This window comes from Oncorhynchus gorbuscha, linkage group LG13 (genome assembly GCF_021184085.1).
Source record: "Oncorhynchus gorbuscha isolate QuinsamMale2020 ecotype Even-year linkage group LG13, OgorEven_v1.0, whole genome shotgun sequence".
Taxonomy (NCBI): Eukaryota; Metazoa; Chordata; class Actinopteri; order Salmoniformes; family Salmonidae; genus Oncorhynchus; species Oncorhynchus gorbuscha.
Genome location: NC_060185.1, coordinates 79119965 through 79147141, shown reverse-complemented (window position 1 = coordinate 79147141; position 27177 = coordinate 79119965). Strand labels below are relative to the sequence as shown.

At 44.6% G+C, this 27177-nt stretch overlaps 1 protein-coding gene across 1 annotated transcript in view; it reads left to right on the top strand.

Annotated features, from left to right (window-relative positions):
* The window catches only part of diaph2 (diaphanous-related formin 2), a 732655-nt gene that overhangs the window by 641837 nt on the left and 63641 nt on the right, over positions 1–27177 (top strand). Inside the window, 2 exon segments of the mRNA XM_046295877.1 lie at positions 19340–19438; positions 20859–20909. Coding sequence (XP_046151833.1) covers positions 19340–19438; positions 20859–20909 — 150 coding nt within the window.

Below are 27177 nucleotides of genomic sequence, written 5' to 3'. Positions count from 1 at the left end.
TGTGCGGCCCCCAAAGAAATGCCACCCCACACCATGACTGACCCACCGTCAAACCGGTCATGCTGGAGGATGTTGCAGGCAGCAGAACGTTCTCCACGGCGTCTCCAGACTGTCACGTCTGTCACATGTGCTCAGTGTGAACCTGCTTTCATCTGTGAAGAGCACAGGGCAAATTTGCCAATCTTGGTGTTCTCTGGCAAATGCCAAACGTCCTGCACGGTGTTGGGCTGTAAGCACAACCCCCACCTGTGGACGTCGGGCCCTCATACCACCCTCATGGAGTCTGTTTCTGACCGTTTGAGCAGACACATGCACATTTGTGGCCTGCTGGAGATCATTTTGCAGGGCTCTGGCAGTGCTCCTCCTTGCACAAAGGCGGAGGTAGCGGTCCTGCTGCTGGGTTGTTGCCCTCCTATGGCCTCCTCCACGTCTCCTGATGTACTGGCCTGTCTCCTGGTAGTGCCTCCATGCTCTGGACACTACGCTGACAGACACAGCAAACCTTCTTGCCACAGCTCGCATTGATGTGCCATCCTGGATGAGCTGCACTACCTGAGCCACTTGTGTGGGTTGTAGACTCCATCTCATGCTACCACTAGAGTGAAAGCACCGCCAGCATTCAAAAGTGACCAAAACATCAGCCAGGAAGCATAGGAACTGAGAAGTGGTCTGTGGTCACCACCTGTAGAACCTCTCCTTTATTGGGGGTGTCTTGCTAATTGCCTATAATTTCCACCTGTTGTCTATTCCATTTGCACAACAGCATGTGAAATGTATTGTCAATCAGTGTTGCTTCCTAAGTGGACAGTTTGATTTCACAAAAGTGTGATTGACTTGGAGTTACATTGTGTTGTTTAATTGTTCCCTTTATTTTTTTGAGCAGTGTACATAGACTTGAAATCACTGGCCACTTTAATAGTGGAACACTAGTCACTCTAATAATGTTTAATCAAATCAAATCAAATTTATTTATATAGCCCTTCGTACATCAGCTGATATCTCAAAGTGCTGTACAGAAACCCAGCCTAAAACCCCAAACAGCAAACAATGCAGGTGTAAAAGCACGGTGGCTAGGAAAAACTCCCTAGAAAGGCCAAAACCTAGGAAGAAACCTAGAGAGGAACCGGGCTATGTGGGGTGGCCAGTCCTCTTCTGGCTGTGCCGGGTAGAGATTATAACAGAAAATGACCAAGATGTTCAAATGTTCATAAATGACCAGCATGGTCAAATAATAATAAGGCAGAACAGTTGAAACTGGAGCAGCAGCACAGTCAGGTGGACTGGGGACAGCAAGGAGCCATCATGTCAGGTAGTCCTGGGGCACGGTCCTAGGGCTCAGGTCCTCCGAGAGAGAGAAAGAAAGAGAGAATTAGAGAGAGCATATGTGGGGTGGCCAGTCCTCTTCTGGCTGTGCCGGGTGGAGATTATAACAGAACGTGGCCAAGATGTTCAAATGTTCATAAATGACCAGCATGGTTGAATAATAGTAAGGCAGAACAGTTGAAACTGGAGCAGGAGCATGGCCAGGTGGACTGGGGACAGCAAGGAGTCCTCATGTCAGGTAGTCCTGGGACATGGTCCTAGGGCCCAGGCCAGTTGAAACTGGAGCAGCAGCATGGCCAGGTGGACTGGGGACAGCAAGGAGTCATCATGTCAGGTAGTCCTGGGGCATGGTTCTAGGGCTCAGGTCCTCCGAGAGAGAGAAAGAAGGAGAGAAGGAGAGAATTAGAGAACGCACACTTAGATTTACACAGGACACCGAATAGGACAGGAGAAGTACTCCAGATAAACAAACTGACCCTAGCCCCCCGACACATAAACTACTGCAGCATAAATACTGGAGGCTGAGACAGGAGGGGTCAGGAGACACTGTGGCCCCATCCGAGGACACCCCGGACAGGGCCAAACAGGAAGGATATAACCCCACCCACTTTGCCAAAGCACAGCCCCCACACCACTAGAGGGAAATCTACAACCACCAACTTACCATCCTGAGACAAGGCCGAGTATAGCCCACAAAGATCTCCGACACGGTACAACCCAAAGGGGGAAACCCAGACAGGCCGACCACAACAGTGAATCAACCCACCCAGGTGACGCACCCCCCAGGGACGGCACGAGAGAGCCCCAGCAAGCCAGTGACTCAGCCCCCGTAACAGGGTTAGAGGCAGAGAATCCCAGTGGAAAAAGGGGAACCGGCCAGGCAGAGACAGCAAGGGCGGTTCGTTGCTCCAGAGCCTTTCCGTTCACCTTCCCACTCCTGGGCCAGACTACACTCAATCATATGACCCACTGAAGAGATGAGTCTTCAGTAAAGACTTAAAGGTTGAGACCGAGTTTGCGTCTCTGACATGGGTAGGCAGACCGTTCCATAAAAATGGAGCTCTATAGGAGAAAGCCCTGCCTCCAGCTGTTTGCTTAGAAATTCTAGGGACAATTAGGAGGCCTGCGTCTTGTGACCGTAGCGTACGTATAGGTATTACGGCAGGACCAAATCAGAGAGGTAGGTAGGAGCAAGCCCATGTAATGCTTTGTAGGTTAGCAGTAAAACCTTGAAATCAGCCCTTGCTTTGACAGGAAGCCAGTGTAGAGAGGCTAGCACTGGAGTAATATGATCAAATTTTTGGTTCTAGTCAGGATTCTAGCAGCCGTATTTAGCACTAACTGAAGTTTATTTAGTGCTTTATTTAGCCGGAAAAAGAGCATTGCAGTAGTCTAACCTAGAAGTGACAAAAGCATGGATTAATTTTTCTGCATCATTTTTGGACAGAAAGTTTCTGATTTTTGCAATGTTACGTAGATGGAAAAAGCTGTCCTCGAAATGGTCTTGATATGTTCTTCAAAAGAGAGATCAGGGTCCAGAGTAACGCCGAGGTCCTTCACAGTTTTATTTGAGACGACTGTACAACCATTAAGATTAATTGTCAGATTCAACAGAAGATCTCTTTGTTTCTTGGGACCTAGAACAAGCATCTCTGTTTTGTCCGAGTTTAATAGTAGAAAGTTTGCAGCCATCCACTTCCTTATGTCTGAAACACATGCTTCTAGCGAGGGCAATTTTGGTGCTTCACCGTGTTTCATTGAAATGTACAGCTGTGTGTCATCCGCATAGCAGTGAAAGTTTACATTATGTTTTCGAATAACATCCCCAAGAGGTAAAATATATAGTGAAAACAATAGTGGTCCTAAAACAGAACCTTGAGGAACACCGAAATGTACAGTTGATTTGTCAGAGGACAAACCATTCACAGAGACAAACTGATATCTTTCCGACAGATAAGACCTAAACCAGGCCAGAACATGTCCGTGTAGACCAATTTGGGTTTCCAATCTGTTTACATACTGCTTTTCTCATCTCATATGTACATACTGTATTCTGTATGTTTTGTCAATGCCACTCCTATAATGCTCAATCTAATATTTATATATTTCTTAATTCCATTATTTTACTTTTAGATTTCTGCTAATTGTTGTGAATTGTTAGATACTTTCTAGGAGCACAATCATTTTGCCTCACCCGCAATAACATCTGCTAAATATGTGTATGTGACCAATACATTTTATTTCATATTTATGCCTAGCTGCCTAGTTCCTTGGCTACCTAGCTACTTAGCTGCCTAGCTACTTAGTTACCTAGCTTCCTAGCTACTTAGTTACCTAGCTACCTAGCTGCCTAGCTACTTAGCTGCCTAGCGCACAGTATTTGCTTTCCTTGTTGTGTTATCATACTTGTATTTTATTAAATATTTGTGTTGCTATATAGGGAATTAGGACAATGACAACAAATCACAATTTTTCAAACAAAACCGTTATTTACCAAACTATTCCAGCCATTTATAAAATACACAGGTAGTTGGAGGCTCACAGATGTTTTTTTCCTAATTCACTTTTACCTGCAAGTGATCATTCTTCACAGTGCAAATTAAAATCCACTCATCCAGTCCAATCGACTTTTGCAACAGCTTGCAGGCACTGGCAGAATTCAGTTTCATACAATTCTCTGCGCTGGGGGAATTTCATCAACAATTGAGAGGGAGGCTTTGGCTTTTGGCTGAGGTGGTTTAGGCTATTCACTGATATCAATGTTTACTGTATACCAGCTCAAGTGATGTTGAATCGAACCTCTCTCTTGTTCAATTCAGAGTTCAAAATAAGATGAACAACTGCTCACCTTGACATAACAGCACACCATTTCCTTAAAAGAGGACGTTCCCAGGAAGATCATTGAGAGATAATAGACTGATCGTAGACATCCTGTATAGCTTTATATTATATTTTTAGAGGAAGGACAAAGTATAGCAACTGAAAGATTAGACCTGGTGGGAAACTATGTTATCGGCTGAGACTGAGGTTATACATTTACATTTTACATTTAAGTCATTTAGCAGACGCTCTTATCCAGAGCGACTTACAAATTGGTGCATTCACCTTATGACATCCAGTGGAACAGCCACTTTACAATAGTGCATCTAAATATTTTAAGGGGGGAGGGGGGTGAGAAGGATTACTTTATCCTATCCTAAGTATTCCTTAAAGAGGTGGGGTTTCAGGTGTCTCCGGAAGGTGGTGATTGACTCCGCTGTCCTGGCGTCGTGAGGGAGTTTGTTCCACCATTGGGGAGCCAGAGCAGCGAACAGTTTTGACTGGGCTGAGCGGGAACTGTACTTCCTCAGTGGTAGGGAGACGAGCAGGCCAGAGGTGGATGAACGCAGTGCCCTTATTTGGGTGTAGGGCCTGATCAGAGCCTGGAGGTACTGAGGTGCCGTTCCCCTCACAGCTCCGTAGGCAAGCACCATGGTCTTGTAGCGGATGCGAGCTTCAACTGGAAGCCAGTGGAGAGAGCGGAGGAGCGGGGTGACGTGGGGTTATGTTGCAATGTCAACACTAGCATAGTGCTTATAGTTCCAAGACATTGCTTCATAATAATTTGTACGTTGGTGTGAATATTGGAAGACATTTTTAGAGTGTCCAGACTGATGAACAGGGACAAACGGCAATATGATTAGGATCAGTGTTTTCCATAGGGGGAGCGCTACATTATAATTATTACTATATACATTTTTTTTGCAGTGGTGCACCGCTGCTACTAAGTGCATATAGGGGAAACACTGAGGATATATGGCATCCAGCTCCGAGATTCCCGCTCCTGCATATTTAATCCATGAATTTAATTTAGAGATTATCATGACACTGGTGTGTGTGCGTCTCCTTTTGTGAGTGTCTCTCTCTGTATGTGTGTGTGAAAACATTTGTTTCTTTGTGCGCTAACAGTTAGTCAGTGTGTGTATGTGTGTGTCTCTGACTGTATGTGTGTGTGTGTATGTTGTTCCTCATTGGGGACGTGTGAAGAAAGGACCCTACCACATCTGCATACGATGGCCGCTGCTTCCTTGTCACTTCTGCCTGTGTTATTAACGCCGGCTGTCAGCAAGGCAGCATCCTCTTTAAATAACACTACATTACATTCCAAAGCCACAGGGATTCGGGGGAGAGGCGCGGGTTGGAAGCAAGCCATTCCTCATGCACGTGACGGATGGCATTGACTGCATCCCATATGGCTCTGGTCAAAGTAGTGCACTATATAGGGAGTAGGGGTCCATTTGGGAAGTAGCCATTGTGAATTTGTGATTTTGTAATTACCTTGAAAGGCATCAACAAGGGCATTGGGCTTCATCGGGTTTATCTGCTGTAGCCTATCAACTTAATAAATAACGCCATATTAGATTGCGTTCGTATCATCTTGGAGGATCTGACTGTGCCCTAAGGCGGTGATTGGCTGTGTGTGTGAATGTGACTGACTGTGACTGTCTCTGCTTCCCAAATAACACACTATTACCTATATAGGGGAAAGGGTTCCATTGGGACGCACACTGTCTGTGTCTGGGCCCCTAGAACCTCGACGGGGTGGAAAGAGAGTTGGCTGGCTTGTCTTACATAAACAATTGTCATGCAAGGATTTACTCCATCTGATTTAGTGTGAAATGTATTTCTGTCAGCCAAGGCGACACAATAAGCCACTACCTTATCAATGTTCTACCAGACTTACACGCCACACATTGTTTTCAATGCATTTCTATCAAAATCATGTTTGACACAATGTGCCATCCAGATTGTGAAGAACCCAGAAACCCTTTGATTATGTGACAATAATTATTTAATTGCCAGATAATATTAACTATTGCCTCTTCTCTCCCTCTGAGTTTTTTGTCTGAGTCTGCTGTATCAATTTTTTAATTAAAAAAAAAAAGTAACGTTTGGTCTGTGTGTGGAGAGAGAGGCCGAATTATTAGTAGTACTTTAAGCGTCTAATAATTTCAATCTGTCTGACTTAATTTTGTCTGGTTTTCTCTCAGGTCAGAAAAATGATTCTGAATGAGAGGATACAGTACAGAGAATGCCCCCCCCCATAGGTGTGTCTATTATCACTCATTGGTGACATATCCACTCCAATCCTCCTTCCTCGTGTAAACATATGACGCCGGAAGAAAGAAGAAAAACAGAAACGCAACACAGTTAAATCTCATTAAATCATTGCATTTCCTCATGCAGGCATGGCTGGTTCGTCTCCCTGATCAATTCAAGACACTTCACGATCTGGACCTCAGAGTCACTTTCCAGTCAATCAGACATAATTATGCTTACTACAAAGCCCATCCAAATTGCATTGTCAAATCCATTTACCCGCCACCAAAGTAGCTGACTACAAGAACGGGATTGGAGTCAGAGAAGATGGTATCTCACCGGAACGAAATGGAAGGCAAGGGATGATAAGTGTGCCACTCAGAGAGAGAATGATGACAGGGAGATGTTTTCTGGATGGATGGCAGACAGCTATGGAAGTTGTACAGAGTTATCTCAACTCTCCCCCTGCGTCACAAACTTGCCTATACTATTGGACAGTCGTCTACCGTGAGCTAGTGGATGCAGGGGCTATAATTAGGCAATAAGGCCAGAAGGGGTGTGGTATATGGCCAATATACCACGGCTAAGGGCTGTTCTTTTGCACGGCGCAATGCTGAGTGCCTGGATACAGCCCTGAGACGTGGTATATCGGCCATATACCACAAACTCCTGAGGTACCTTATTGGTATTATAAACTGGCTACCAACTTAATTAAAACAAATGTTTTGTCATACCCGTGGTCTATGGTCTGATAGACCACGGCTGTCAGCCAATCAGCATTCAGGTCTCAAACCACCCAGTTTATAATGATATATATGGTCATACAGCTGACACTTTTATCCAAATCAGCTTACTCAACAAACTGTCGACATTGACAGAGTCACATTTTCAGTTCGTTGCCTATGTGGCAATTGAACGCACAACCCTGGTTTAGCCAGGACAATACTCTAACCTACTGATCCATTGGAACTACTCAACTAAATCAAATCAAATGTATTTATATAGCCCTTCTTACATCAGCTGATATCTCAAAGTGCTGTACAGAAACCCATCCTAAAACCCCAAACAGCAAGCAATGCAGGTGTAGAAGCACAGTGGCTAGGAAACACTCCCTAGAAAAACCCAAACCTAGGAAGTAACCTAGAGAGGAACCAGGCTATGAGGGGTGGCCAGTCCTCTTCTGGCTGTGCCGGGTGGAGATTATAACAGAACATTGCCAAGATTTTCAAATGTTCATAAATGACCAGCATGGTCAAATAATAATAATCACAGTAGTTATCGAGGGTGCAACAAGTCAGCACCTCAGGAGTAAATGTCAGTTGGCTTTTCATAGCCGATCATTAAGAGCATCTCTACCACTCCTGCTGTCTCTATAGAGTTGAAAACAGCAGGTCTGGGACAGGTAGCACGTCCGGTGAACAGGTCAGGGTTCCATAGCCGCAGGCAGAACAGTTGAAACTGGAGCAGCAGCATGGCCAGGTGGACTGGGGATAGTAAGGAGTCATCATGCCAGGTAGTCCTGAGGCATGGTCCTAGGGCTCTGGTCCCCCGAGAGAGAGAAAGAAAGAGAGTATTAGAGAGAGCATACTTAAATTCACACAGGACACCGGATAAGACAGGAGAAGTACTCCAGATATAACAGACTGACCCTAGCCCCCTGGCACATAAAGTACTGCAGCATAAATACTGGAGGCTAACACAGGAGGGGTCAGGAGACACTGTGGCCCCATCCGATGATATCCCCGGACAGGGCCAAACAGGCAGGATATAACCCCACCCACTTTGCCACAGCACCCACACCACTAGAGGGATATCTTCAACCACCAACTTACCATCCTGAGACAAGGCCGAGTATAGCCCACAAATATCTCCGCCACGGCACAATCCAAGGTGGGACGCCAACCCAGACAGGAAGATCACGTCAGTGACTCAACCCACTCAAGTGACGCACCCCTCCTAGGGACGGATGCTTGGCTCTGTTCATTAGGCACCACACAGTAGAAAACAGACTGAAACAGGGAGGCACTAGCTGGCCTTGCCCAATATAAGAAATTATTTTTTTCTCCATTGCAAATCGATCTATGACATTTTCCATAGTGTGCCCTAATAAATATGAGCCCTTGTAAAGAAGGTTGGAGGCTATAGTAGTAGAAGTAGTAGTAGTAGTGGTGCCTATCTATTCCCTTCATTACATGTAGCTTTACTGGTTCTCTCCTACCCCAGCTTCACATGTGGTCTCACTGCTGCTGCAGCCCACCGATCCAGATGGAAGGGGGTTTATTTCAGTTTTTGTTTGTTCACTTATTCATGCATCCAGCTATTCGGGGCATCACTGGGGCTTTCGTCTCCATGCCACAAATGCAAATCGCCGCGGTGGCTAATCCACTTTCATCTCCTTCCCTGCCGACATCCCTCTCATTCTTTCTCATCCCTCTCTCTCTCTGGTTCTGTGATAAGGGGCCATCTTGTGTTAAAGCCAGTGGAAACCTCACTAGGACCCTCCTCCTCTTCCTCCTTTTCCCTGGTCTTTGTCCTGACCCACTCCACCCTCCCTGGGCGCCCGACCCCCTGGCGCCATCCTGAGGCTTGTCAGCCTTGCACTCCTATTCGCATCGGACCAGGGAGGGATGTGGGAGCATCCCTAATTCGATTACTAAGGACATGAGTGGGTTTGCACATCAAGCTGTTCCAGTAAGACAGTTGAGAAGGATCTGCTGGAGGATCCATCTTCCTCATTAGACAGAAGAGACCTCCCACCACCCCTCCACTCAAGAGGGGCCTGTATTTTCTGCTCAAATATAGCACAGAAAGGTTCACTCTGTCAAAAAAAAACATCTTACACCAGGACACTTCACTTGACTAATCCATGAAAATAAATAGAAAAAGCACCATTCAGATGTCTGCAATTATGTTATTTTAGGGACAAACAAACCTTTCAGCTTACGATTCAGAGTGACTTTGCTCAGTTAGGCCCTATAGTGTGAATCAGTCATCTGTGTATGTGTGCGTGGGAAGTTTTTCTCTGTGTCAAGCTTGGCTAGGAGAGAGGGAACAGCTTACAGGTGTGGTGTGTGTCTGTCCTGTGGGTACCTACGTTCTCCCTGCCCTTTGTGGTAGTAATGTCATCGCTAGCTGGCTGAGTGTCTGGCTGACTGGCTACTGTCTTGCTGACTGTCTGGTTGACTGTCTGGCTAGCTGACTGTCTGGCTGGTTGGTGCCTTAGGAGCCACAGGAAGTGGGGGAAGGAGAGACAGCTCAGTCAAACCTCTTCCTCCTTCATGAGAGTGAGAAAGTGAGAGTAGAGAGAGACGAGAAGAGAGAGAGAGACACAAAGAGAAAGAAAGAGAGAGAGATGCCGCCTATACACCTGGCCATAGAGCATGCTCCCCTCGCTCCACCAAGAGGCTTTGTTCACGGCTAATGCACCAGGTTAATTACGCAGGTGACTGTGCAGCCCAACGGTTGGGCAAAAATGTGTTCGAAAAGAAAGGTAGTTGTTTTCATTTTCCATTCGTCTACTTCTGGTTTTCCATCGAGACAGAGAAAGAGAGAGTTGCAGGAGAGAGAAAGAGAATTGCAAGGGAGAGACTGAATAGGGGATAGAAAGAGAGAGATGGACAGAGAGAGAGCGAGTGAGTGAGAGAGAACGAGAGAGAGTGAAAGAGAAAGAGAGAGATGGACAGAGAAAGAAAGAGGGAGTGTGAGAATGGCAAGGTAGCGAGGGAGAGCAGTCTCTAGTAGGAGCAGCAGCGCTCTCCCTTCAGAGTGGTCTCAGCTCATCAAGCACAGGGCTGCAAGCTCCTATTGCAGCTCATTACAGTGCAAATGAGAGTAAGAGATCAGTCACTGAGAAGGCTGGAGCAGGGGAGACCGGAGAGGGCAGCAAAACACACACACACACAGAATACAGAGACACACTCACAGTCACACAAACATACACACAGACACATAATACTCACACAGGCAAGTCATAAACGGAGAGACAGACAGACACACAGGTAAATCATAAACACACACACACACAGAGATAGACACACACAGGTCAAAAACACACATACACACAAGACAAGTATTCCCCCTACCCACCAATGGATTTACACACTGTCGGGTTAGCTAGGAGAATCACTTGTGTTCAAAAGAGAAAGGACTTGTTGGCGAACACCATGCCTTTGCTGCTAATGATGACATAAACACTATCTTATTATCCATGTAATTATTTCATTATTTTATGACATATAGTATGTATATATATATATAATTATTATTATTGTTACATACTGAATTAGCGTTAGTAATGTTTGCCACTGCAATGGCTACCAAATTGTGTTCAACCAAATTCTATTGAAGAATTTTAATCCTATGGGAGTTGGTCAAAAGTAGTGCACTAAATAAGGAATAGGGTGCCTTTTGGGACCCTATTTTTATTATGTACCACTACTCAGACCAGACAAAACTCTCTGCTTAAATTCTGCTCGTTTTCCTCAGTTTTGGTCCCTTCCCTCCAGAGCTGTCGGCGGCTGCATGTGAACCATCAGAAATGTAGTTCTCCATCGATCCCTCTGTATTTTTCCCCCCAACATGGAGGGCGATGACAGATAGCAAATTGAATTTATGAACAGCTTGTGTTGACACTGCTGCATAATGATAAGAATGCCATCCCTTTGGTGTTTAAGGAGGAGTGCATGGTGCCGAATACAGATTGAAACCAGACTGCCTCCGTTTGCCTTGGAATGATGGGAAGAAGACGGAGGGTGCCATTTGAGATCCATACGAAGTTAACAGACATGTATCTGTTTGTACATGACAGATCTGCTTTTTATTTTCATCTTGCATCCACATGCAAATACTTGTTTTTTTGATGAACTTGAAGATGCGTATTGGTATACAGTCATATGTTGTATTTGATGGAAGTAAACTGACAGTGGATGAACTGGCATAGAGCTATTCTGTGGAGGTTTGTGTGATGTGTTAGGTATTAGAGTAGTCTGGCCGGCTGTCTGGTTTCTCCTCTAGCTAAATTGTCCGAGAGCAGGAACGGCCATAGGTCACACTGCATGGCTGACACCATTCTGTGCTGGAGCGCACACACACACGCACACACCACACACACACCACGCCACACACACACCACACCACACACATATTTACACATGCACACCACGCAGGCACACACACCCCACATAGGCACAAAGAGACACTATCCTAACCCAGACACACACACAGTTGTTTGAATTTCATTTTCCACTGTGGAGGCACTCGAACACCCTCTCTCTCTACACAGGCAGCGTTTTAACAACCACCTTACATCACTGCTATGGGAGACACTCCCCTGGACATAGAATACACAATGCATCAACATTAGACCTGGGGCCTGTCACGTCTCCTGGCCCTCCTCTGTCTCCAGCTGAATGGCTTTGGGCGGGGGGAAATCACCAAAGAACAGAGGCTATGTCCCAAATGGCACGCTATTGCCTTTATCTCTTTAGGCCCTTGTCAAAAGTAGTGCATTATATAGGGAATAGGCTGCCATTTGGGACACAGCCTGAGTCGCTTCAGTGGCTAATACAGGCAGGGATGAAAGCCTCCACTGATGGCCATTGAAAGATCTTCTTTCTGTGGCTAACGCAGGGGAGCTAAGTGCTCTTTACCAAGATTTAGTGTGGAGCCGGTCAATACTGGGCTGCTCTATCATTGTTCCGTCGATGACACTGGGACCTGCCTTTGGAAAACCTTCCAACCGCCAAACGGCTTAGTACGTACATGGCACCGCTATGTTACCACAGGAGCAGAAAGAGGAGAGGGAAGAGGAGAGTAGATGGTAGACAAAAGGGGAGAGGGGAGAGGAGATGATAGACGAGAGGGAAGGGAAGAGGAGATGATAGAGGAGAGGAGATGGTAGATGAGAGGGAAGAGGAGAGAAGATGGTTGAGGAGAGGGAAGGGGAGAATGGAAGGAAGGGGAGAGGGAAGAGGAGATGGTAGAAGAGAGGGAAGAGAAGAGGAGATGAGGGAAGAGAATAGAAGATGGTAGAGGAGAGGGGAGAGGAGATGGAAGGGGAGAGGAGATAGTAGAAGAGAGGGAAGAGGATATGAGATGGTAGAGGCGAGGGAAGGGGCAAGGAGATGGTAGAAGAGTGGGGAGAGGGTATGGAAGAGGAGAGGGAAGGGAAGAGGATGGTAGAAGAGAGGGATGGGGAAAGGGGGGGAGGAGATGGTAGAAGAGGGGGAAGAGGAGAGCGAAGGGGAGAGGAGTGGCATTGGTAGAGGAGAGGGAAGGGGAGAGGATGATAGAGGAGAGAGCACCAGAGTTCTGGGATAGGCCACTGTCTGTGTCTCTAAACAGCACAGTACAGGACAGCACATGTCTCAAACAGAATGATTCAGATGAAGATGAAGCAGTATTTGGCCCTATATCTGGGTCATCTATCTTTAGCCCCATACTAATGAGTCAGTAGACCCTCTCTTCATCATTGTGGTCCAGAACAGACATTATTTTAAACTGGGATCATTAGGGTGACTTATTGTAGCGCGCCGGACTACGCCATCCATCGTGTGCATGCATGGCTGAACTGGCTTGTGGGTAATGTTTACGGCAAGAAGGGCCGGGGCTTCTTATTTCACTTCTGGGCATCATGGCAAAGAAGAAATGTTTGCGCTGGCTGGAATCTAGAGATGACAGTTTCTTTTGGAAGCACTTTCAGTGAGCTGTGATCAATCTTTTGTTTTTCCCGTCCTAACGTTCAAAGAGAAATGACAGTCAGAAAATTGAAGTTATCAACAGAACAAGTTGACACGGCGACATAATTAATTTGAGGAAATGCCACATATTCTCATTACCAGAGAAAAGACAGTATTTTATTTTTTGTCGTTCTCTGAGCAACACAACCTCCCAGTGAGAAATAAACACAACCAAAAGAAGAAAAGAGAGCCAAGAATAGAAACTCATCTTATGTAAATTCGCCACAAACAAACTCTTAATTTGCGCTAATTTCTTCTCTTGACTTGCTGGTCTCATTCCCTCTTCCTGAGGCCTTCCCAGGGGCTACTTTGAAAACCAAAGTGTCTGTTCTCTCTTTCTGTGTGCTCTGTTTAAAGGCAGCCTAGATTAAATTAAGCTTAATTAGACCGGCTCGGAATAGAACTAAACAAAACAAAGCCCAAGTAGCTAGCGCTTATCTTCAAATTGGCTAGTCTATACCTTTTTTAGTCTTGCTTATTGGTTTAAAGCGGGACATGTGTTTCAGCTGCTTCTCTCTGTAGAAACGAAATGGCCGATCTGTATCTAGCAGCTATGACTCTGAGAACAGCACTGGCTCCCACTTGAATGTTTTTCCATATCTAGGCCAACCAGGACGTCTTGTGAGTTCGACACGAATGCAACACGTTACATCCGGGCAGGTAAACATTTATCTACTGCACCTTGGCTCCAGGAAAACTTTTGGACAGCTCTTGCTTCAGTTTCCCTCTTCTCAGAGACTTAGACATCACAGGGGGCACTTGACAACTTTGATCAATTTGTCCTAGTTTTTGCTTAACTGTAGCCCAATTCATCATCCATAATGACCAAGGCTTGGGAGCTGGGCTGAGTAGACTGGGTTCAAGAGGGAGGATCGCAGACACAAAGAAGCAAAATGACTAAAATGGGAAACATGCTCTCCAGTGACCTGCTGGCGCTCCATTAACAATGTCCTATTGGACCGGCAAGACCTCGGCTATGATGAAGGAAGCTCAGAGACGAGGCCCTGCCTTCTGAGAATCCCTTAACTTCTCAAACTGTTCTCTGAACGCTTCCCCTCCATACGTTAAATAAAATGTTTAAACCAAAATGTAAATTAAAAACTTGTGCATTTTAGATTATTTGAGAATCCCTTACGTCTAAATCCCCACAGCAAACTTTTCTCTTCATCTGACACATCGCCCACTTAGAAGACTACTGTTTTTTGCCCTGTTCTTGTTCCAGCTCCAACTGTCTCATTTTGAGCTATAAAAACCCACAGCAAATATATTCTGCATTTTCTCAATTAGCAAGTCTCGTCGATTGTGCGCTGGGGAAATACAGAAAAGCCAACCTTTATGCAGGAGGATCTGTCTTGAGAGGAAGAGATACACAACCCGAAAAAAATTGCTTTCCAAAATGGGTTAAGATGGGACAAAACTCTCTCCAGCAATGTAACACCGTGTCATGCACCTCATGAGACAGCCCTGGGGTTCTCTAATGATCTTATCAAGGAAGGGGAAGAGTGGAACATGGCTGGGCTTTTACACTCCACACCATGGGCACCTTCTTAAAAACCTGAGGCAGCTGACATGGCACTACATGCACCTGTCCTCCCTACCTCCCATTGAGAGCTAGCGTACCTGTCCTCCCTACCTCTCATTGAGAGCTAGCGTACCTGTCCTCCCTACCTCCCATTGAGAGCTAGCGTACCTGTCCTCCCTACCTCCCATTGAGAGCTAGCGTACCTGTCATTCCTACCTCCCATTGAGAGCTAGCGTACCTGTCCTCCCTACCTCTCATTGAGAGCTAGCGTACCTGTCCTCCCTACCTCCCATTGTGAGCTAGCGTACCTGTCATTCCTACCTCCCATTAAGAGCTAGCGTACCTGTCCTCCCTACCTCCCATTGAGAGCTAGTGTACCTGTCCTCCCCACCTCCCATTCAGAGCTAGCATACCTGTCCTCCCTACCTCCCATTGAGAGCTAGTGTACCTGTCTTCCCTACCTCCCATTGAGAGCTAGCGTACCTGTCATCCCTACCTCCCATTGAGAGCTAGTGTACCTGTCCTCCCTACCTCCCATTGAGAGCTAGCGTACCTGACATCCCTACCTCCATTCCCTCATCCCTGGTTATCAGGCGTCACCTGGGCCCTGGAGCTCTTGCCAATGTTACAGTACTCTCTCTCTCTACCTCCCTCTCTCCCTCTCCCTCTCTCTCTCTACCTCCCTCCCTCTCTCTACCTCCCTCGCTCTCTCCCTCTCTCTCTACCTCCCTCCCTCTCGCTCTCTCCCTCTCTCTCTCTACCTTCCTCCCTCCCTCTCTCTACCTTCCTTCCTCCCTCTCTCTACCTCCCTCCCTCTGTCTACCTCCCTCCCTCCCTCTGTCTCTGTAATGTATTTACTAGGGTGCACTATTACATGTTTTAATTAGGGGGATAACAAGGGCCCTGGCTCTCTGCCGGATTTGTTAACTTCACACATCATAATTTGCTTCCCTCTCCCCATCAAGGTGTGTGTGTGTGTGTGTGTGTGTGTGTGTGTGTGTGTGTGTGTGTGTGTGTGTGTGTGTGTGTGTGTGTGTGTGTGTGTGTGTGTGTGTGTGTGTGTGTGTGTGTGTGTGTGTGTGTGTGTGTGTGTGTGTGTGTGTGTGTGTGTGTGTGTGTGTGTGTGTGTGTGCGTGCGTGCGTGCGTGCGTGCGTACTTACGTGTGTGACTTATTGTCCTCTAGCCCTGGGAGAAGATGAAGGGGGAGGAGACACAAGTTAAGTGTCACCATAGGGGAAGAAAGAGGGGAGGATTGAGGAGGGGGTAGCAGACAATGAAGTGGGCCTGTGTGTATATCTCTGGTGTCTCTGGGGCTGTTGAGAGGACTAGTGGAGCGGGTCAAAGCGCAGGGTCCTAAAACTCCCTCCGAGACATTTACTGCCCTGGGCCTCTGACATTGAATTATTTCTACAACATATGCAAGTGTGTAAGCGCACGTGAACGCAGACATACAAGTACATGCACGGACACATGCAAACACACACTCACTATATCAGAAAGATTCTCAGTATTATAGCTAATCTCATACTATTTTACACATTTTGCTATTAGGCTGAAATTCATTTTTGCTGTTTTAGATCTTACGGAGTCAGGACACAAGACAGAACATTCTCAACTTTTTTTCCCATAACTATTTGTCTTAATATTAACATAATTTGATAGACCAAAGTATCATCTGTCACAACATGTATACCAACAAACAAATATCATTTTTTTAACCATAAAATCATTATGGGGTTTTGTGTGTAGATTGATGAGGGAAAAAGGCTGTAACATAACAAAATGTAGAAAAAGTCAAGGGGTCTGAATACTTTCCAAAAGCACTGTATGTATGTGTATATAAACTCAGAAAAAAAGAAACGTCCCTTTTTCAGGACCCTGTCTTTCAAAGATAATGAATAAAAATCCAAATAACTTAACAGATCTTCGTTGTAAAGGGTTTAAACACTGTTTTCCATGCTTGTTCAATGAACCATAAACAATTAATGAACATACACCTGTGGAACGGTTGTTAAGACACTAACAGCTTACAGACGGTAGGCAATTAAGGTCGCAGTTATGAAAACTTATGACACTAAAGAGGCCTTTCTAATGACCAAAAGAAAGATTCCCAGGGTCCCTGCTCATCTGTGTGAACGTGCCTTAGGCATGCTGCAAGGAGGCATGAGAACTGCAGATGTGGCCTGGGCAATAAATTGCAATGTCCGTACTGTGAGACGCCTAAGACAGGGCTACAGGGAGACAGGACGGACAGCTGATCATCCTCGCAGTGGCAGACCTCGTGTAACAACATCTGCACAGGATCGGTACATCCGAACATCACACCTGCGGGACAGGTACAGGATGGCAACAACAAATGCCCGAGTCACACCAGGAACGCACAATCCCTCCATCAGTGCTCAGACTGTCCGCAATAGACTGTTGTAAGGCAGGTCTCAACAAACATCACCGGCAACAACGTTGCCTATGGGCACAAAGTCCCACCGTCGCTGGACCAGACAGGACTGGCAAAAAGTGCTCTTCACTGACGAGTCGCGGTTTTGTCTCACCAGGGGTGATGGTCAGATTCAAGTTTATCGTCGAGGGAATGAGCGTTACACTGAGACCTGTACTCTGGAGCGGGATCAATTTGGAGGTGGAGGGTCCGTCATGGTCTGGTGCGGTGTGTCACAGGATCATCGGACTGAGCTTGTTGTCATTGCAGGCAATCTCAACGCTGGGAAGGAAGACATCCTCCTCCCTCGTGGTATGCCACCAGCCATAGTGCTCATTCTGTGCGTGGTTTCCTGCAAGACAGGAATGTCAGTGAAGAGCCAGCGATGGGCCCGGATCTTAATCCCAATGATCACGTCTGGGACCTGTTGGATCGGAGGGTGAGGGCTAGGGCCATTCCCCCCAGACATGTCAGGGAACTTGTAGGTGCCTTGGTGAAAGAGTGGGGTAACATCTCACAGCAAGAACTGGCACATCTGGTGCAGTCCATGAGGAGGAGATGCACTGCAGTACTTAATGCAAGATACTGACTGTTACTTTTCATTTTGACCCTCCCCTTTGTTCATGGACACATTCCATTTCTGTTAGTCACATGTCTGTGGAACTTGTTCAGTTTATGTCTCGGTTTTTGAATCTTGTTATGTTCATATAAATATTTACACATATTAAGTTTGCTGAAAATGAACGCAGATTTCACGTTCGTCATAAGGATCGGACCAAGGCACAGTGTGGTATACGTACATTCTCTTTTTAATGAACGAACAAAAACAACAAACAATCAAACAAAACATGAAGCAAAACAAACTTGTGCTGACAGGCAACTAAACATAGACAAGATCCCACAACAGAAAGTGGGAAAAGGGGCTGCCTAAATATGATCCCCAATCAGAGACAAAGATAAACATCTATCTCTGATTGGGAACCATATTTGGCCAACATAGACATACAAAAAACCCTAGACATACAAAAACCTAGATTACCCACCCTAGTCACACCCTTACCTAACCAAAATATATAGAAAACAGAGATATCCAAGGTCAGGGCGTGACAGTACCCCCCCCCCCTTTTCCTTCACTCTGTGGTCCAACTCATCCCAAACCATCTCAATTGAATCGTGGTCGGGTGATTGTGGAGGCCAGGTCATCTGATGCAGCACTCCATCTTGGTCAAATAGCACTTACTCAGCCTGGAGGTCTTTTGGGTCATTGTCCTGTTAAAAACAAATGATATTCCCACTAAGCGGAAACCAGATGGGATGGTCGCTGCAGAATGCTGTGGTAGTCATGCTGGTTAAGTGTGCCATGAATTCTAAATAAATCACAGACAGTGTCACCAGCAAAACACCATCACACCTCCTCCTCCATGCTTCACGGTGGGAACCACACATGCGATAATCATCCATTCATCTACTCTGCGTCTCACAAAGACACGGCGGTTGGAACCAAAAATTTCACATTTGGACTCATCAGACTAAAGGACAGATTTCCACCTGTCTAATGTCCATTGCTTGTGTTTCCTTCCCCAATCAAGTCTCTTCTTCTTATTGGTGTCCTTCAGTAGTGGTTTCTTTGCAGCAATTCGACCATGAAGGCCTGATCCACACAGTCTCCTCTAAACAGTTAATGTTGAGATGTGTCTGTTACTTGAACTCTGTGAAGCATTTATTTGGGCTGCAATCTGAGGTGCAATTAATTCTAATGAACTTATCCTCTGCAGCAGAGGTATCTCTGGGTCTTCCTTTCCTGTGGCGTTCCTCATGAGAGACAGTTTAATTTTTGCGCTTGATGGTTTTTGCGACTGCACTTGAAGAAAAATGTACTTTTTACAAGGCACACCTGTTAATTGAATTGCATTCCAGGTGACAACCTCATGAAGCTGGTTGCGAAAATGCCAAGAGTGTGCAAAGCTGTCATCATTGCTACTAAGAATCTAAAATATTAAATATATTTTGATTTGTTTAACCCTTTTTTGGTTCCAACATGATTCCATATGTGTTATTTCATAGTTTGAATGTCTTCACTATTATTCTACAATGTAGAAAATAGTCAAAATAAAGAAAAACCCTTGAATGAGTGGTTATGTCCAATCTCTTGACTGGTACTGTATGTATGTGCTTGTGTGTGTATATTTTTCAGTGAGTGTGCATATCCTCTAACCATATTCCCTGTCTGTCCTGTCCTACAGAGGGAGGAGAGAATGAAACAGGTGTGATGGACAGTCTAATGGAAGCCCTGCAATCCGGAGCCGCCTTCCGCGACCGCCGAAAACGAACCCCGCGCAACGGTAAGGTGCCCACACCTCTGTTGAAGTAACCTATATATATATATATATATATATGCCATTTAGCAGACGCTTTTATCCAAAGCGACTTACAGTCATGTGTGCATACATTCTACGTATGGGTGGTCCCGGGGATCGAACCCACTACCCTGGCGTTACAAGCGCCATGCTCTACCAACTGAGCTACAGAAGCTACCTCCTCCCTTAGTCTCAACCATAGTTCTTAATATGAAAGGAGTGTTACCGGACCAAGTCTGGGATATGCAGAGGGCGTACACATGTCTGTGTGTGTGTACGCTCATGTTCTTCTGTATGTGTTTGTGTGTGTGTCACTACACACACTACACACACACACACACACTTGTACTGTCCCCGGTGCACTTCATTACACATTCATTGTCACATTGTCATTCATAAGGCTCTGATTACAATAGAAATGGGATGTGAGCAGGGTCTATGGGCTACAGGCTCCAGCGGTGGAGGGGATTTAGCATAATCCTAATGTTAACATATTCCATCCTGCCATGATGAATGGCCTGTGCCCAGGGGGATGGTAAGGTGCCACCTGGTAGAGGTTACATTGATATGCAGGTGGAGAGACAGAGCCCTGTCTGTCTAGAGGAGCCACAGGTGCTGCTCTCTCTGTGGTAGACGAGTACTCTGATATTCCTGATGCTAATCTGCTCATTGGGCCTCATGAGGGTTAGCGTAGTTTAGCATGATCAGATAGAGTGAGTATACACAGAGGTTTAGGCCCAGTCCAGCAACAGCTTCTTCCCTTATTAACAACCTCAACGACAAACATACCAGCATATGCACACCATGGCAGAACGAATCGTCCTAAATTAACTGTCACTATGTCAAATGTCAGAGATATGTTGCCAGACCTGTTCATTTCCCACATTGTCTCACCTCCCTCTTATCTTGGCCAATCACGTCTCCCTACCAGGGTCCATGTCAAGGTTTGTCCAATAAGACCTGGTTAATGAAACAGGGTGTCACAACTCAACACACACTCCTGAATCATTCTCCTAGCTTGGTCTGCACTCACTGACAGACAGCTATCCATGTAGAGGAGAACATACATGCTCGCACGCACGCACATACGTGTTTCATCTTCCCTCCGTCTACAGTATCTCTTCTACTCTTAACATGGTCCATCAAGACTGACATGATTGCCAACAGCCCAAACCAACACAATGTATTTTCCTTCTCAAGTGCCTTCTCTCTCTCTCTCTGTGAGTGAGCATGTTTGTACAGTGTGAGTGTGTGCTGAGGTGTTGTGCCAACAACCAGACTTTTCAGAGTGGATAATTGGTGCCAAACTCCTGAAAAGACTCATGTCTGACATCGTTCTCTTTTTCTCTTCCCCCTCTCTTTCTCCTCCCTTTCTTTTTCTTCTGTTTACTTGGTCATGTGGCAGGTGATCAAAGTCCATGCAGTCCTGTCTCTCGGTGGCCGGGTGCTAACCATGGTAACCCAACCAAAGCTGTGTCCGTAGTTTAACCCTTTCCCTGCCCCGTACTGCACTGTACAGCACCGCCTCCACTCCTGGCTGTGTAATTCTCATCTGGCATCTTCCCCCACCAGCTGAACCAGAGCTGATGTACTCTCTGACAGACTCCTACACTGAGCTTGAACTGTCTGATTACTTATCTGACTCCTGTCAATTAGGATACATAGTGTTATCTTGTTTCAACCAGTGGTGATAGCAACTCAAAGTAAAAAATAAAATAAAATAAATTTAATATGGTCACAGATTTATTAGATTGATTTGAATGATTAGATTAGGTTGCAGACAGATTGTTTATCTCAAAAACAGGAATGAATATTGGGATCTGTCCAAAAGTAGTGCACTATATAGGGAATGGGGTTCAATTTTGGTCGCACCTCAGACTTGAGAGTAGTACTCTTGAGCTTCCCCCCTGCTTTAATAACTCAGTGACTCAAATCTCAGTCTGGTTTCTGAGTAGTACACCAGCTCTTGTATTGTAGAGCTTGTTCCCCATTCCTGTAGGCCTACGCTGATAGAGCATGACATCACATCCTGTCTCATGGCACTTTATAGGAAAGGCTTTGTCACCAACACGAGGGCTATAATTGCTTTTCGTCACGTGTCGCCACACACGGATTTGTTTGTTGTGTTCCTTCCCTCACTCTTCCTTTTCCAGCTAGGGCATTCTGGGAAATGTCAACCATTGCACAAAGCGCAAACACCCAAAAATGACTCCCCTGGCCTACTTTGAAACAACTGTCTGGGGCGCAATGGTTTGATTTTTTATTTTCAACCACCACTCTAATCTAATCTGCTGTATCTATGTGGAGTGCATTTTTCACTGTTGACTGTCTGTCTTTGCTTTGACATGTGTGAATGGAGTGACAATGAAATGTGGAACTATCACAAGTTTGTTTAGTTTTTAGGATATCTAATACACTCAGTCAAATGCAATAAAAAAATAGGTACCAGATGTATTGCGGGAAGGCTTAGGATATTTAGGACTTGGGATAAAGGGATCTCTGTAACACTTTATATTACAGCCCCATAATAAACCATTTATAAACAGGTTGTAAACAGTTGAATCCCCATGTATTCATCATTATTCCTTCATTTGTAAATGTCAATAAGCAATCTGTAAATAGTCATTTTTGCATTTATAAACACTTTTTGAAATTATTTATTCATTATTTATAAAATAATGAATAAGCTGTTTGATTATAGTATGTTCACAATTTGTAAATGATTAATAATGTACTACTCATGTACTTATTAATCAGCTATAAAGGAGTAATTGTTAACTCATCAGATTATTTATAAGGCATTTGGTAATGGTTGATTAATGGTTTGACTCACCATTTATATACTAATGTATGAATATATTTATGTATGTCATGAATGGTTTATTTATTAATTGTTTGAGTTTTTAAATGTGAGTAAAAGCACTTACTAATACTTCAGCTGATTATTAATGTAGATCCTTATAAACCATTTACTAATTATTAATCAACTACTTTGCAGCCCCTAATTTAGTGTGCACTATATATACTTTATAAACGTTTATAAATGACTTGTTACTCCCCCAAAGCTGGCTACTTTAGTAGACAGTACCTGATGCATCACCAATGGCTAAAAATAACCTAAAACATGCAATGGTAAAATAAGATTTTTCATAAGCTTCATAACTGCAGCCATAACAAAGACCTGATAAATCACAAGTGATCATCAACTTCGGCAACTTGTTCCTGTTCTGTCGTTGCGCTGTTTATGTATTCACTCCCTGAACGTGCTTCCCGACTTTCGGCGTACATCGTTACAGAATGACGACTTGTCAAAGGGAAGCATTAGGGGTTTTTGTGTGAGTTGGGTGTGATGTCAGGTCCGGGTTTTAGATCCAGAGCTTCCTGGGAGGCCTCAGTCGGTTTGTAGGCTCCCTGTAATGGCGTTCTTCGTTTGTAGAAAGAGAGTCGGACCGAAATGCAGCGTAGTGGTTACTCATGTCTTTAATGAAGAGATTGCGATACATGAAATAACTTATACATATACAAAAACAACAAACGGAACGTGAAACCTATTACAGACTATCTGGTGAAACTACACAGAGACAGGAACAATCACCCACGAAATACACAGTGAAACCCTGGCTACCTAAATACGGTTCCCAATCAGAGACAACGAGAATCACCTGACTCTGATTGAGAACCGCCTCAGGCAGCCAAGCCTATACAACACCCCTACTCAGCCGCGATCCCAAATACTACAAACCCCAATACGAAAATATAATAACCCCATGTCACACCCTGGCCTGAACAAATAATTAAAGAAAACACAAAATACTAACACCAAGGTGTGACACTCCCATGCCTTAGCGGGTTCGATGGGCTCCCATAGTGAAGCTGGGTGAACAGGTTCCCGTGCCTCTTCATCTCATTATACACAGGCAATATTTTGCCATATCTAGAAAGTATTCACCCCCCTTGGTATTTTTCCTATTTTGTTGCCTTACAACCTGGAATTAAAATATATTTTTTGGGGGAGGTTTGTATCATTTTATTTACACAACATACCTACCACTTTGAAGATGCAAACTATATTTTATTGTGAAACAAACAAGAAATTAGACCAAAAAACGGAACTTGAGCGTGCATAACTAATCACCCGCAGCAAGAGCGGTTACAGCTGCAAATCTCTTGGGGTATGTCTCTATAAGCTTGGGGCATATAACCACTGGGATTTTTGCCCATTCTTCAAGGCAAAACTGCTCTATCTCCTTCAAGTTGGATGGGTTCTGCTGCTGTACAGAAATCTTTAAGGCATACCACATATTCTCAAATAGATTGAGGTCTGGGCCTTGACTAGTCCTTTCCAAGACATTTAAATGTTTCCTCTTAAACCACTTGAGTGTTGCTTTAGCAGTATGCTTAGGGTCATTGTCCTGCTGGAAGGTGAACCTCCATCCCAGTCTCAAATTTCTGGAAGACTGAAACAGGTTTCCCTCAAGAATTTCCCTGTATTTAGCGCCATCCATCATTCCTTCAATTCTGACCAATTTTACAGTCCTTGCAGATGAAAAACATCACCACAGCATGATGCTGCCACCACAATGATGGTGTATTCTCAGGGTGATGAGAGGTGCTGGGTTTGCGCCAGACGTAGCGTTTTCCTTGATGGCCAAAAAGCTCAATTTTAGTCTCATCTGACCAGAGTACCATCCATATGTTTGGGGAGTCTCCCACATGTCTTTTGGTAAAGGAAACGTGTTTGCTTATTTTTTTCTTAAGCAATGTATTTTTTTCTGCGCCAGACATAGCGTTTTCCTTCATGGCCAAAAAGCTACATTTTTGGCAATAAAAAACGGTGGTGAATACAATATGCATGCACCACTTTGTCATTTTTATTTTTTCATTTCACTTCACCAATTTTGACTCTTTTGTTTATGTCCATTACACGAAATCCAAATAAAAATCAATTTTAGTTCCAGGTAAGTCAACAAAATAGGAAAAATGCCAAGGGGGTAAATACTTTTGCAAGCTACTGTATCTCAAACGCTCCCAAGCAAGCGCTACCTGCCGCCCCATCTCTACTTATGGAATCCAAATGGTTTCCCATTTGAAATAAATGGGAGTAGATATGTTTCCTCATTTTGGTAAACCATTGGCAGAAACTTTAAAATAATGCTCAAATCAATTCAATCTGACCTCTGTCGGTAGAATAATATCCCAATTACTTTAACAGGCAGAATATATATTGTTTTTATGCAATTATATAGCCTATAGAAATTTTGAGCCGCATGAGCTCATGGGCTCTCATGAAGTGTTTGATTTGATTTTCAATTACATTTGCATTGATGTCAGAGTGATTAGAGGGACAATAGAGTGCTTATTACCAGGCAGTTAGCAAGTTCGGTAGGCTACTAATGACCAGCAGCAGCATCAGAGCTTGGAGAAGCCTAATTACCATGACTAAACAGTGACGTAGAATTTGACTGCCGTCATGACTCGTGACCACAGGTGTGGTGGTAATACGGTCACGGTAACAGCACTAGGTCTAACCCCATTAGGTTATGACAGGTATGGTGGGTCAGAGAATCATTTTGACATACGAAGGCGTGTGTGGGAAATGGGTTCTGTAATGAATGCACCATTCTGTATGGGACATTTGTATTACATTTCTATCATATTGCGAGCGGTTAGAGCGCCAATCTTTAGGTGCACTTTGAGGAGTCCCAAATGGCACCCTATTCCCTATATAATGCACTACTTTTGACCAGAGCCCTACAGGCCATAGTCAAAAGGGGTGCACTACAAGGGGGATAGGGTGCCCTTTGGAATGCAGTCAGAACTTCACCGGCTGGGAAAATAAAGAATCAAGCTCCCCCACCACCAATGGGTGATTTTACGATTAAAGGTGCCTTCTTCCAAATCACTGATAAACTGTCTTTTGGAGGAGGCTGTTGCTATTTTGGCTAGAAGGGAGTGTCAGCTTTTGGTGAGTGATGGTGTTATTTCTAGGTCAGGACAATGGTGGTTTCTCTGTGCTTCTCTCTTCCTCCTCGTTTTGTTTTCATTTTCATCACATTACAACGTACAACTAACTCAGAACTGACAAGAATTCAGCACAGAAATCCCTCCCTCTCAGAGACAGCAGCACTTTAAAAAAAAACGAAAATTCAGTTATAAAACCGCCAAACTTTTTCCAAAATAACTCCATAATATCGACTGAAACATGGCAAACGTTGTTGAGAATCAATCCTCAACGTGTTTTTCTACATATCTCTTCAATGATGTATCGTTCCTGGAAGTGTGCTTCTCCCTCTGTATCGCATGGTAAAATGATTGCCACTGAGAATTGCGCACCAATTTAGACAAAGGACACCGGGCGGACACCTGGCAAATGTAGTCTCTTATGGCCAATCTTTCATTGATAAGCCTACAAATACGTCACAATGCTGCAGACATCTTGGACGAGCGGCAGAGAGCATAAGCTCGTTCACAGTACATTCACAGCCATATAAGGAGATGATAGTAAAACAGAGCTTCAAAAATGCAGCTCATTTCCTGTTTGAGGTTTCATCTTGGTTTCGCCTGGAGCATCAGTTCTGGGGCACTCACAGATAATATCTTTGCAGTTTTGAAAACGTCAGAGTGTTTTCTTTCCAAAGCTGCCAATTATATGCATAGTCGAGCATCTTTTCGTGACAAACTATTGCGCTTAAAACGGGCACGTTTTTTTATCCAATAATGACATAGCGCCCCCATAGGTTGAAGAGGTTAAAGTGGTAGTGCAGGCCAAAACATACACCATTATATAAGTAGGCTACATAACCAACAACATACAACGGTATACATCAACATTAAGATGGCAAAGCAGTCAGACGTCCTTTGTCCTTGTCTTGTCGTCCCGTGTATATATATATATATACATCTTTCTTCGCCTATCTTTTATATATTTTATTTTCCAAAAACTCAACTTCAAAACACTCTCCTGCAACCCGCCTCACCAAATAAAAAAATAAAATAGATATATTATTTACCTCATCTGAAATCCACAATAGAAGCTAGCCAGAAGCTAACCAGGAGCTAGCCAGAAGCTAGCCAGTTTGCTGGCTAATGTTAGTATTTAGCTAACCACGGTTTGTGGTCATCAGCTATTCTTTAGCTCGAAAAGCTATCGGCAGTTTTGTACAACGCGACTCAGACCAGAACATACCGGACCTATTTTTCTCTCCATATCCCTGGATTTCAACCGCAAGCTCTGGACATTTACACCTGGATCTCGCAGCTAGCTAGCTGCTATCCTTGTGACTATTGGCTTACATCGATCCCAGAGCAAACATCAATTACTCCGGAGCTAGCCAGCTGAAGAGTTCCATCAGGCACTCCTGGGCTATAATCACCTATCCGGACCCGTTTTACTGCCGATGCGGAGCCCCACCGGGCCTTCACTTTTGGATTACCGACGTTATCAGTTTTTTTAATTCACTGCTTTAACACACTCTGCCAACCCGGATGTTCAAGCCATGTCTGAATCCTGGCTTAGGAAGACCACCAAAAATTCTGAAATCTTCATCCCTAACTAAAACATTTTCAGACAAGATAGAATGGCCAAAGGGGGCAAACTACTGCAAAGATAGCCTGCAGAGTTCTGTCCTACTATCCAGGTCTGTACCCAAACTATTTGAACTTCTAGTTTTTTCCACCACTCTAAAAACAAGTCTCTCACTGTTTCCACCTGCTATAGACCACCC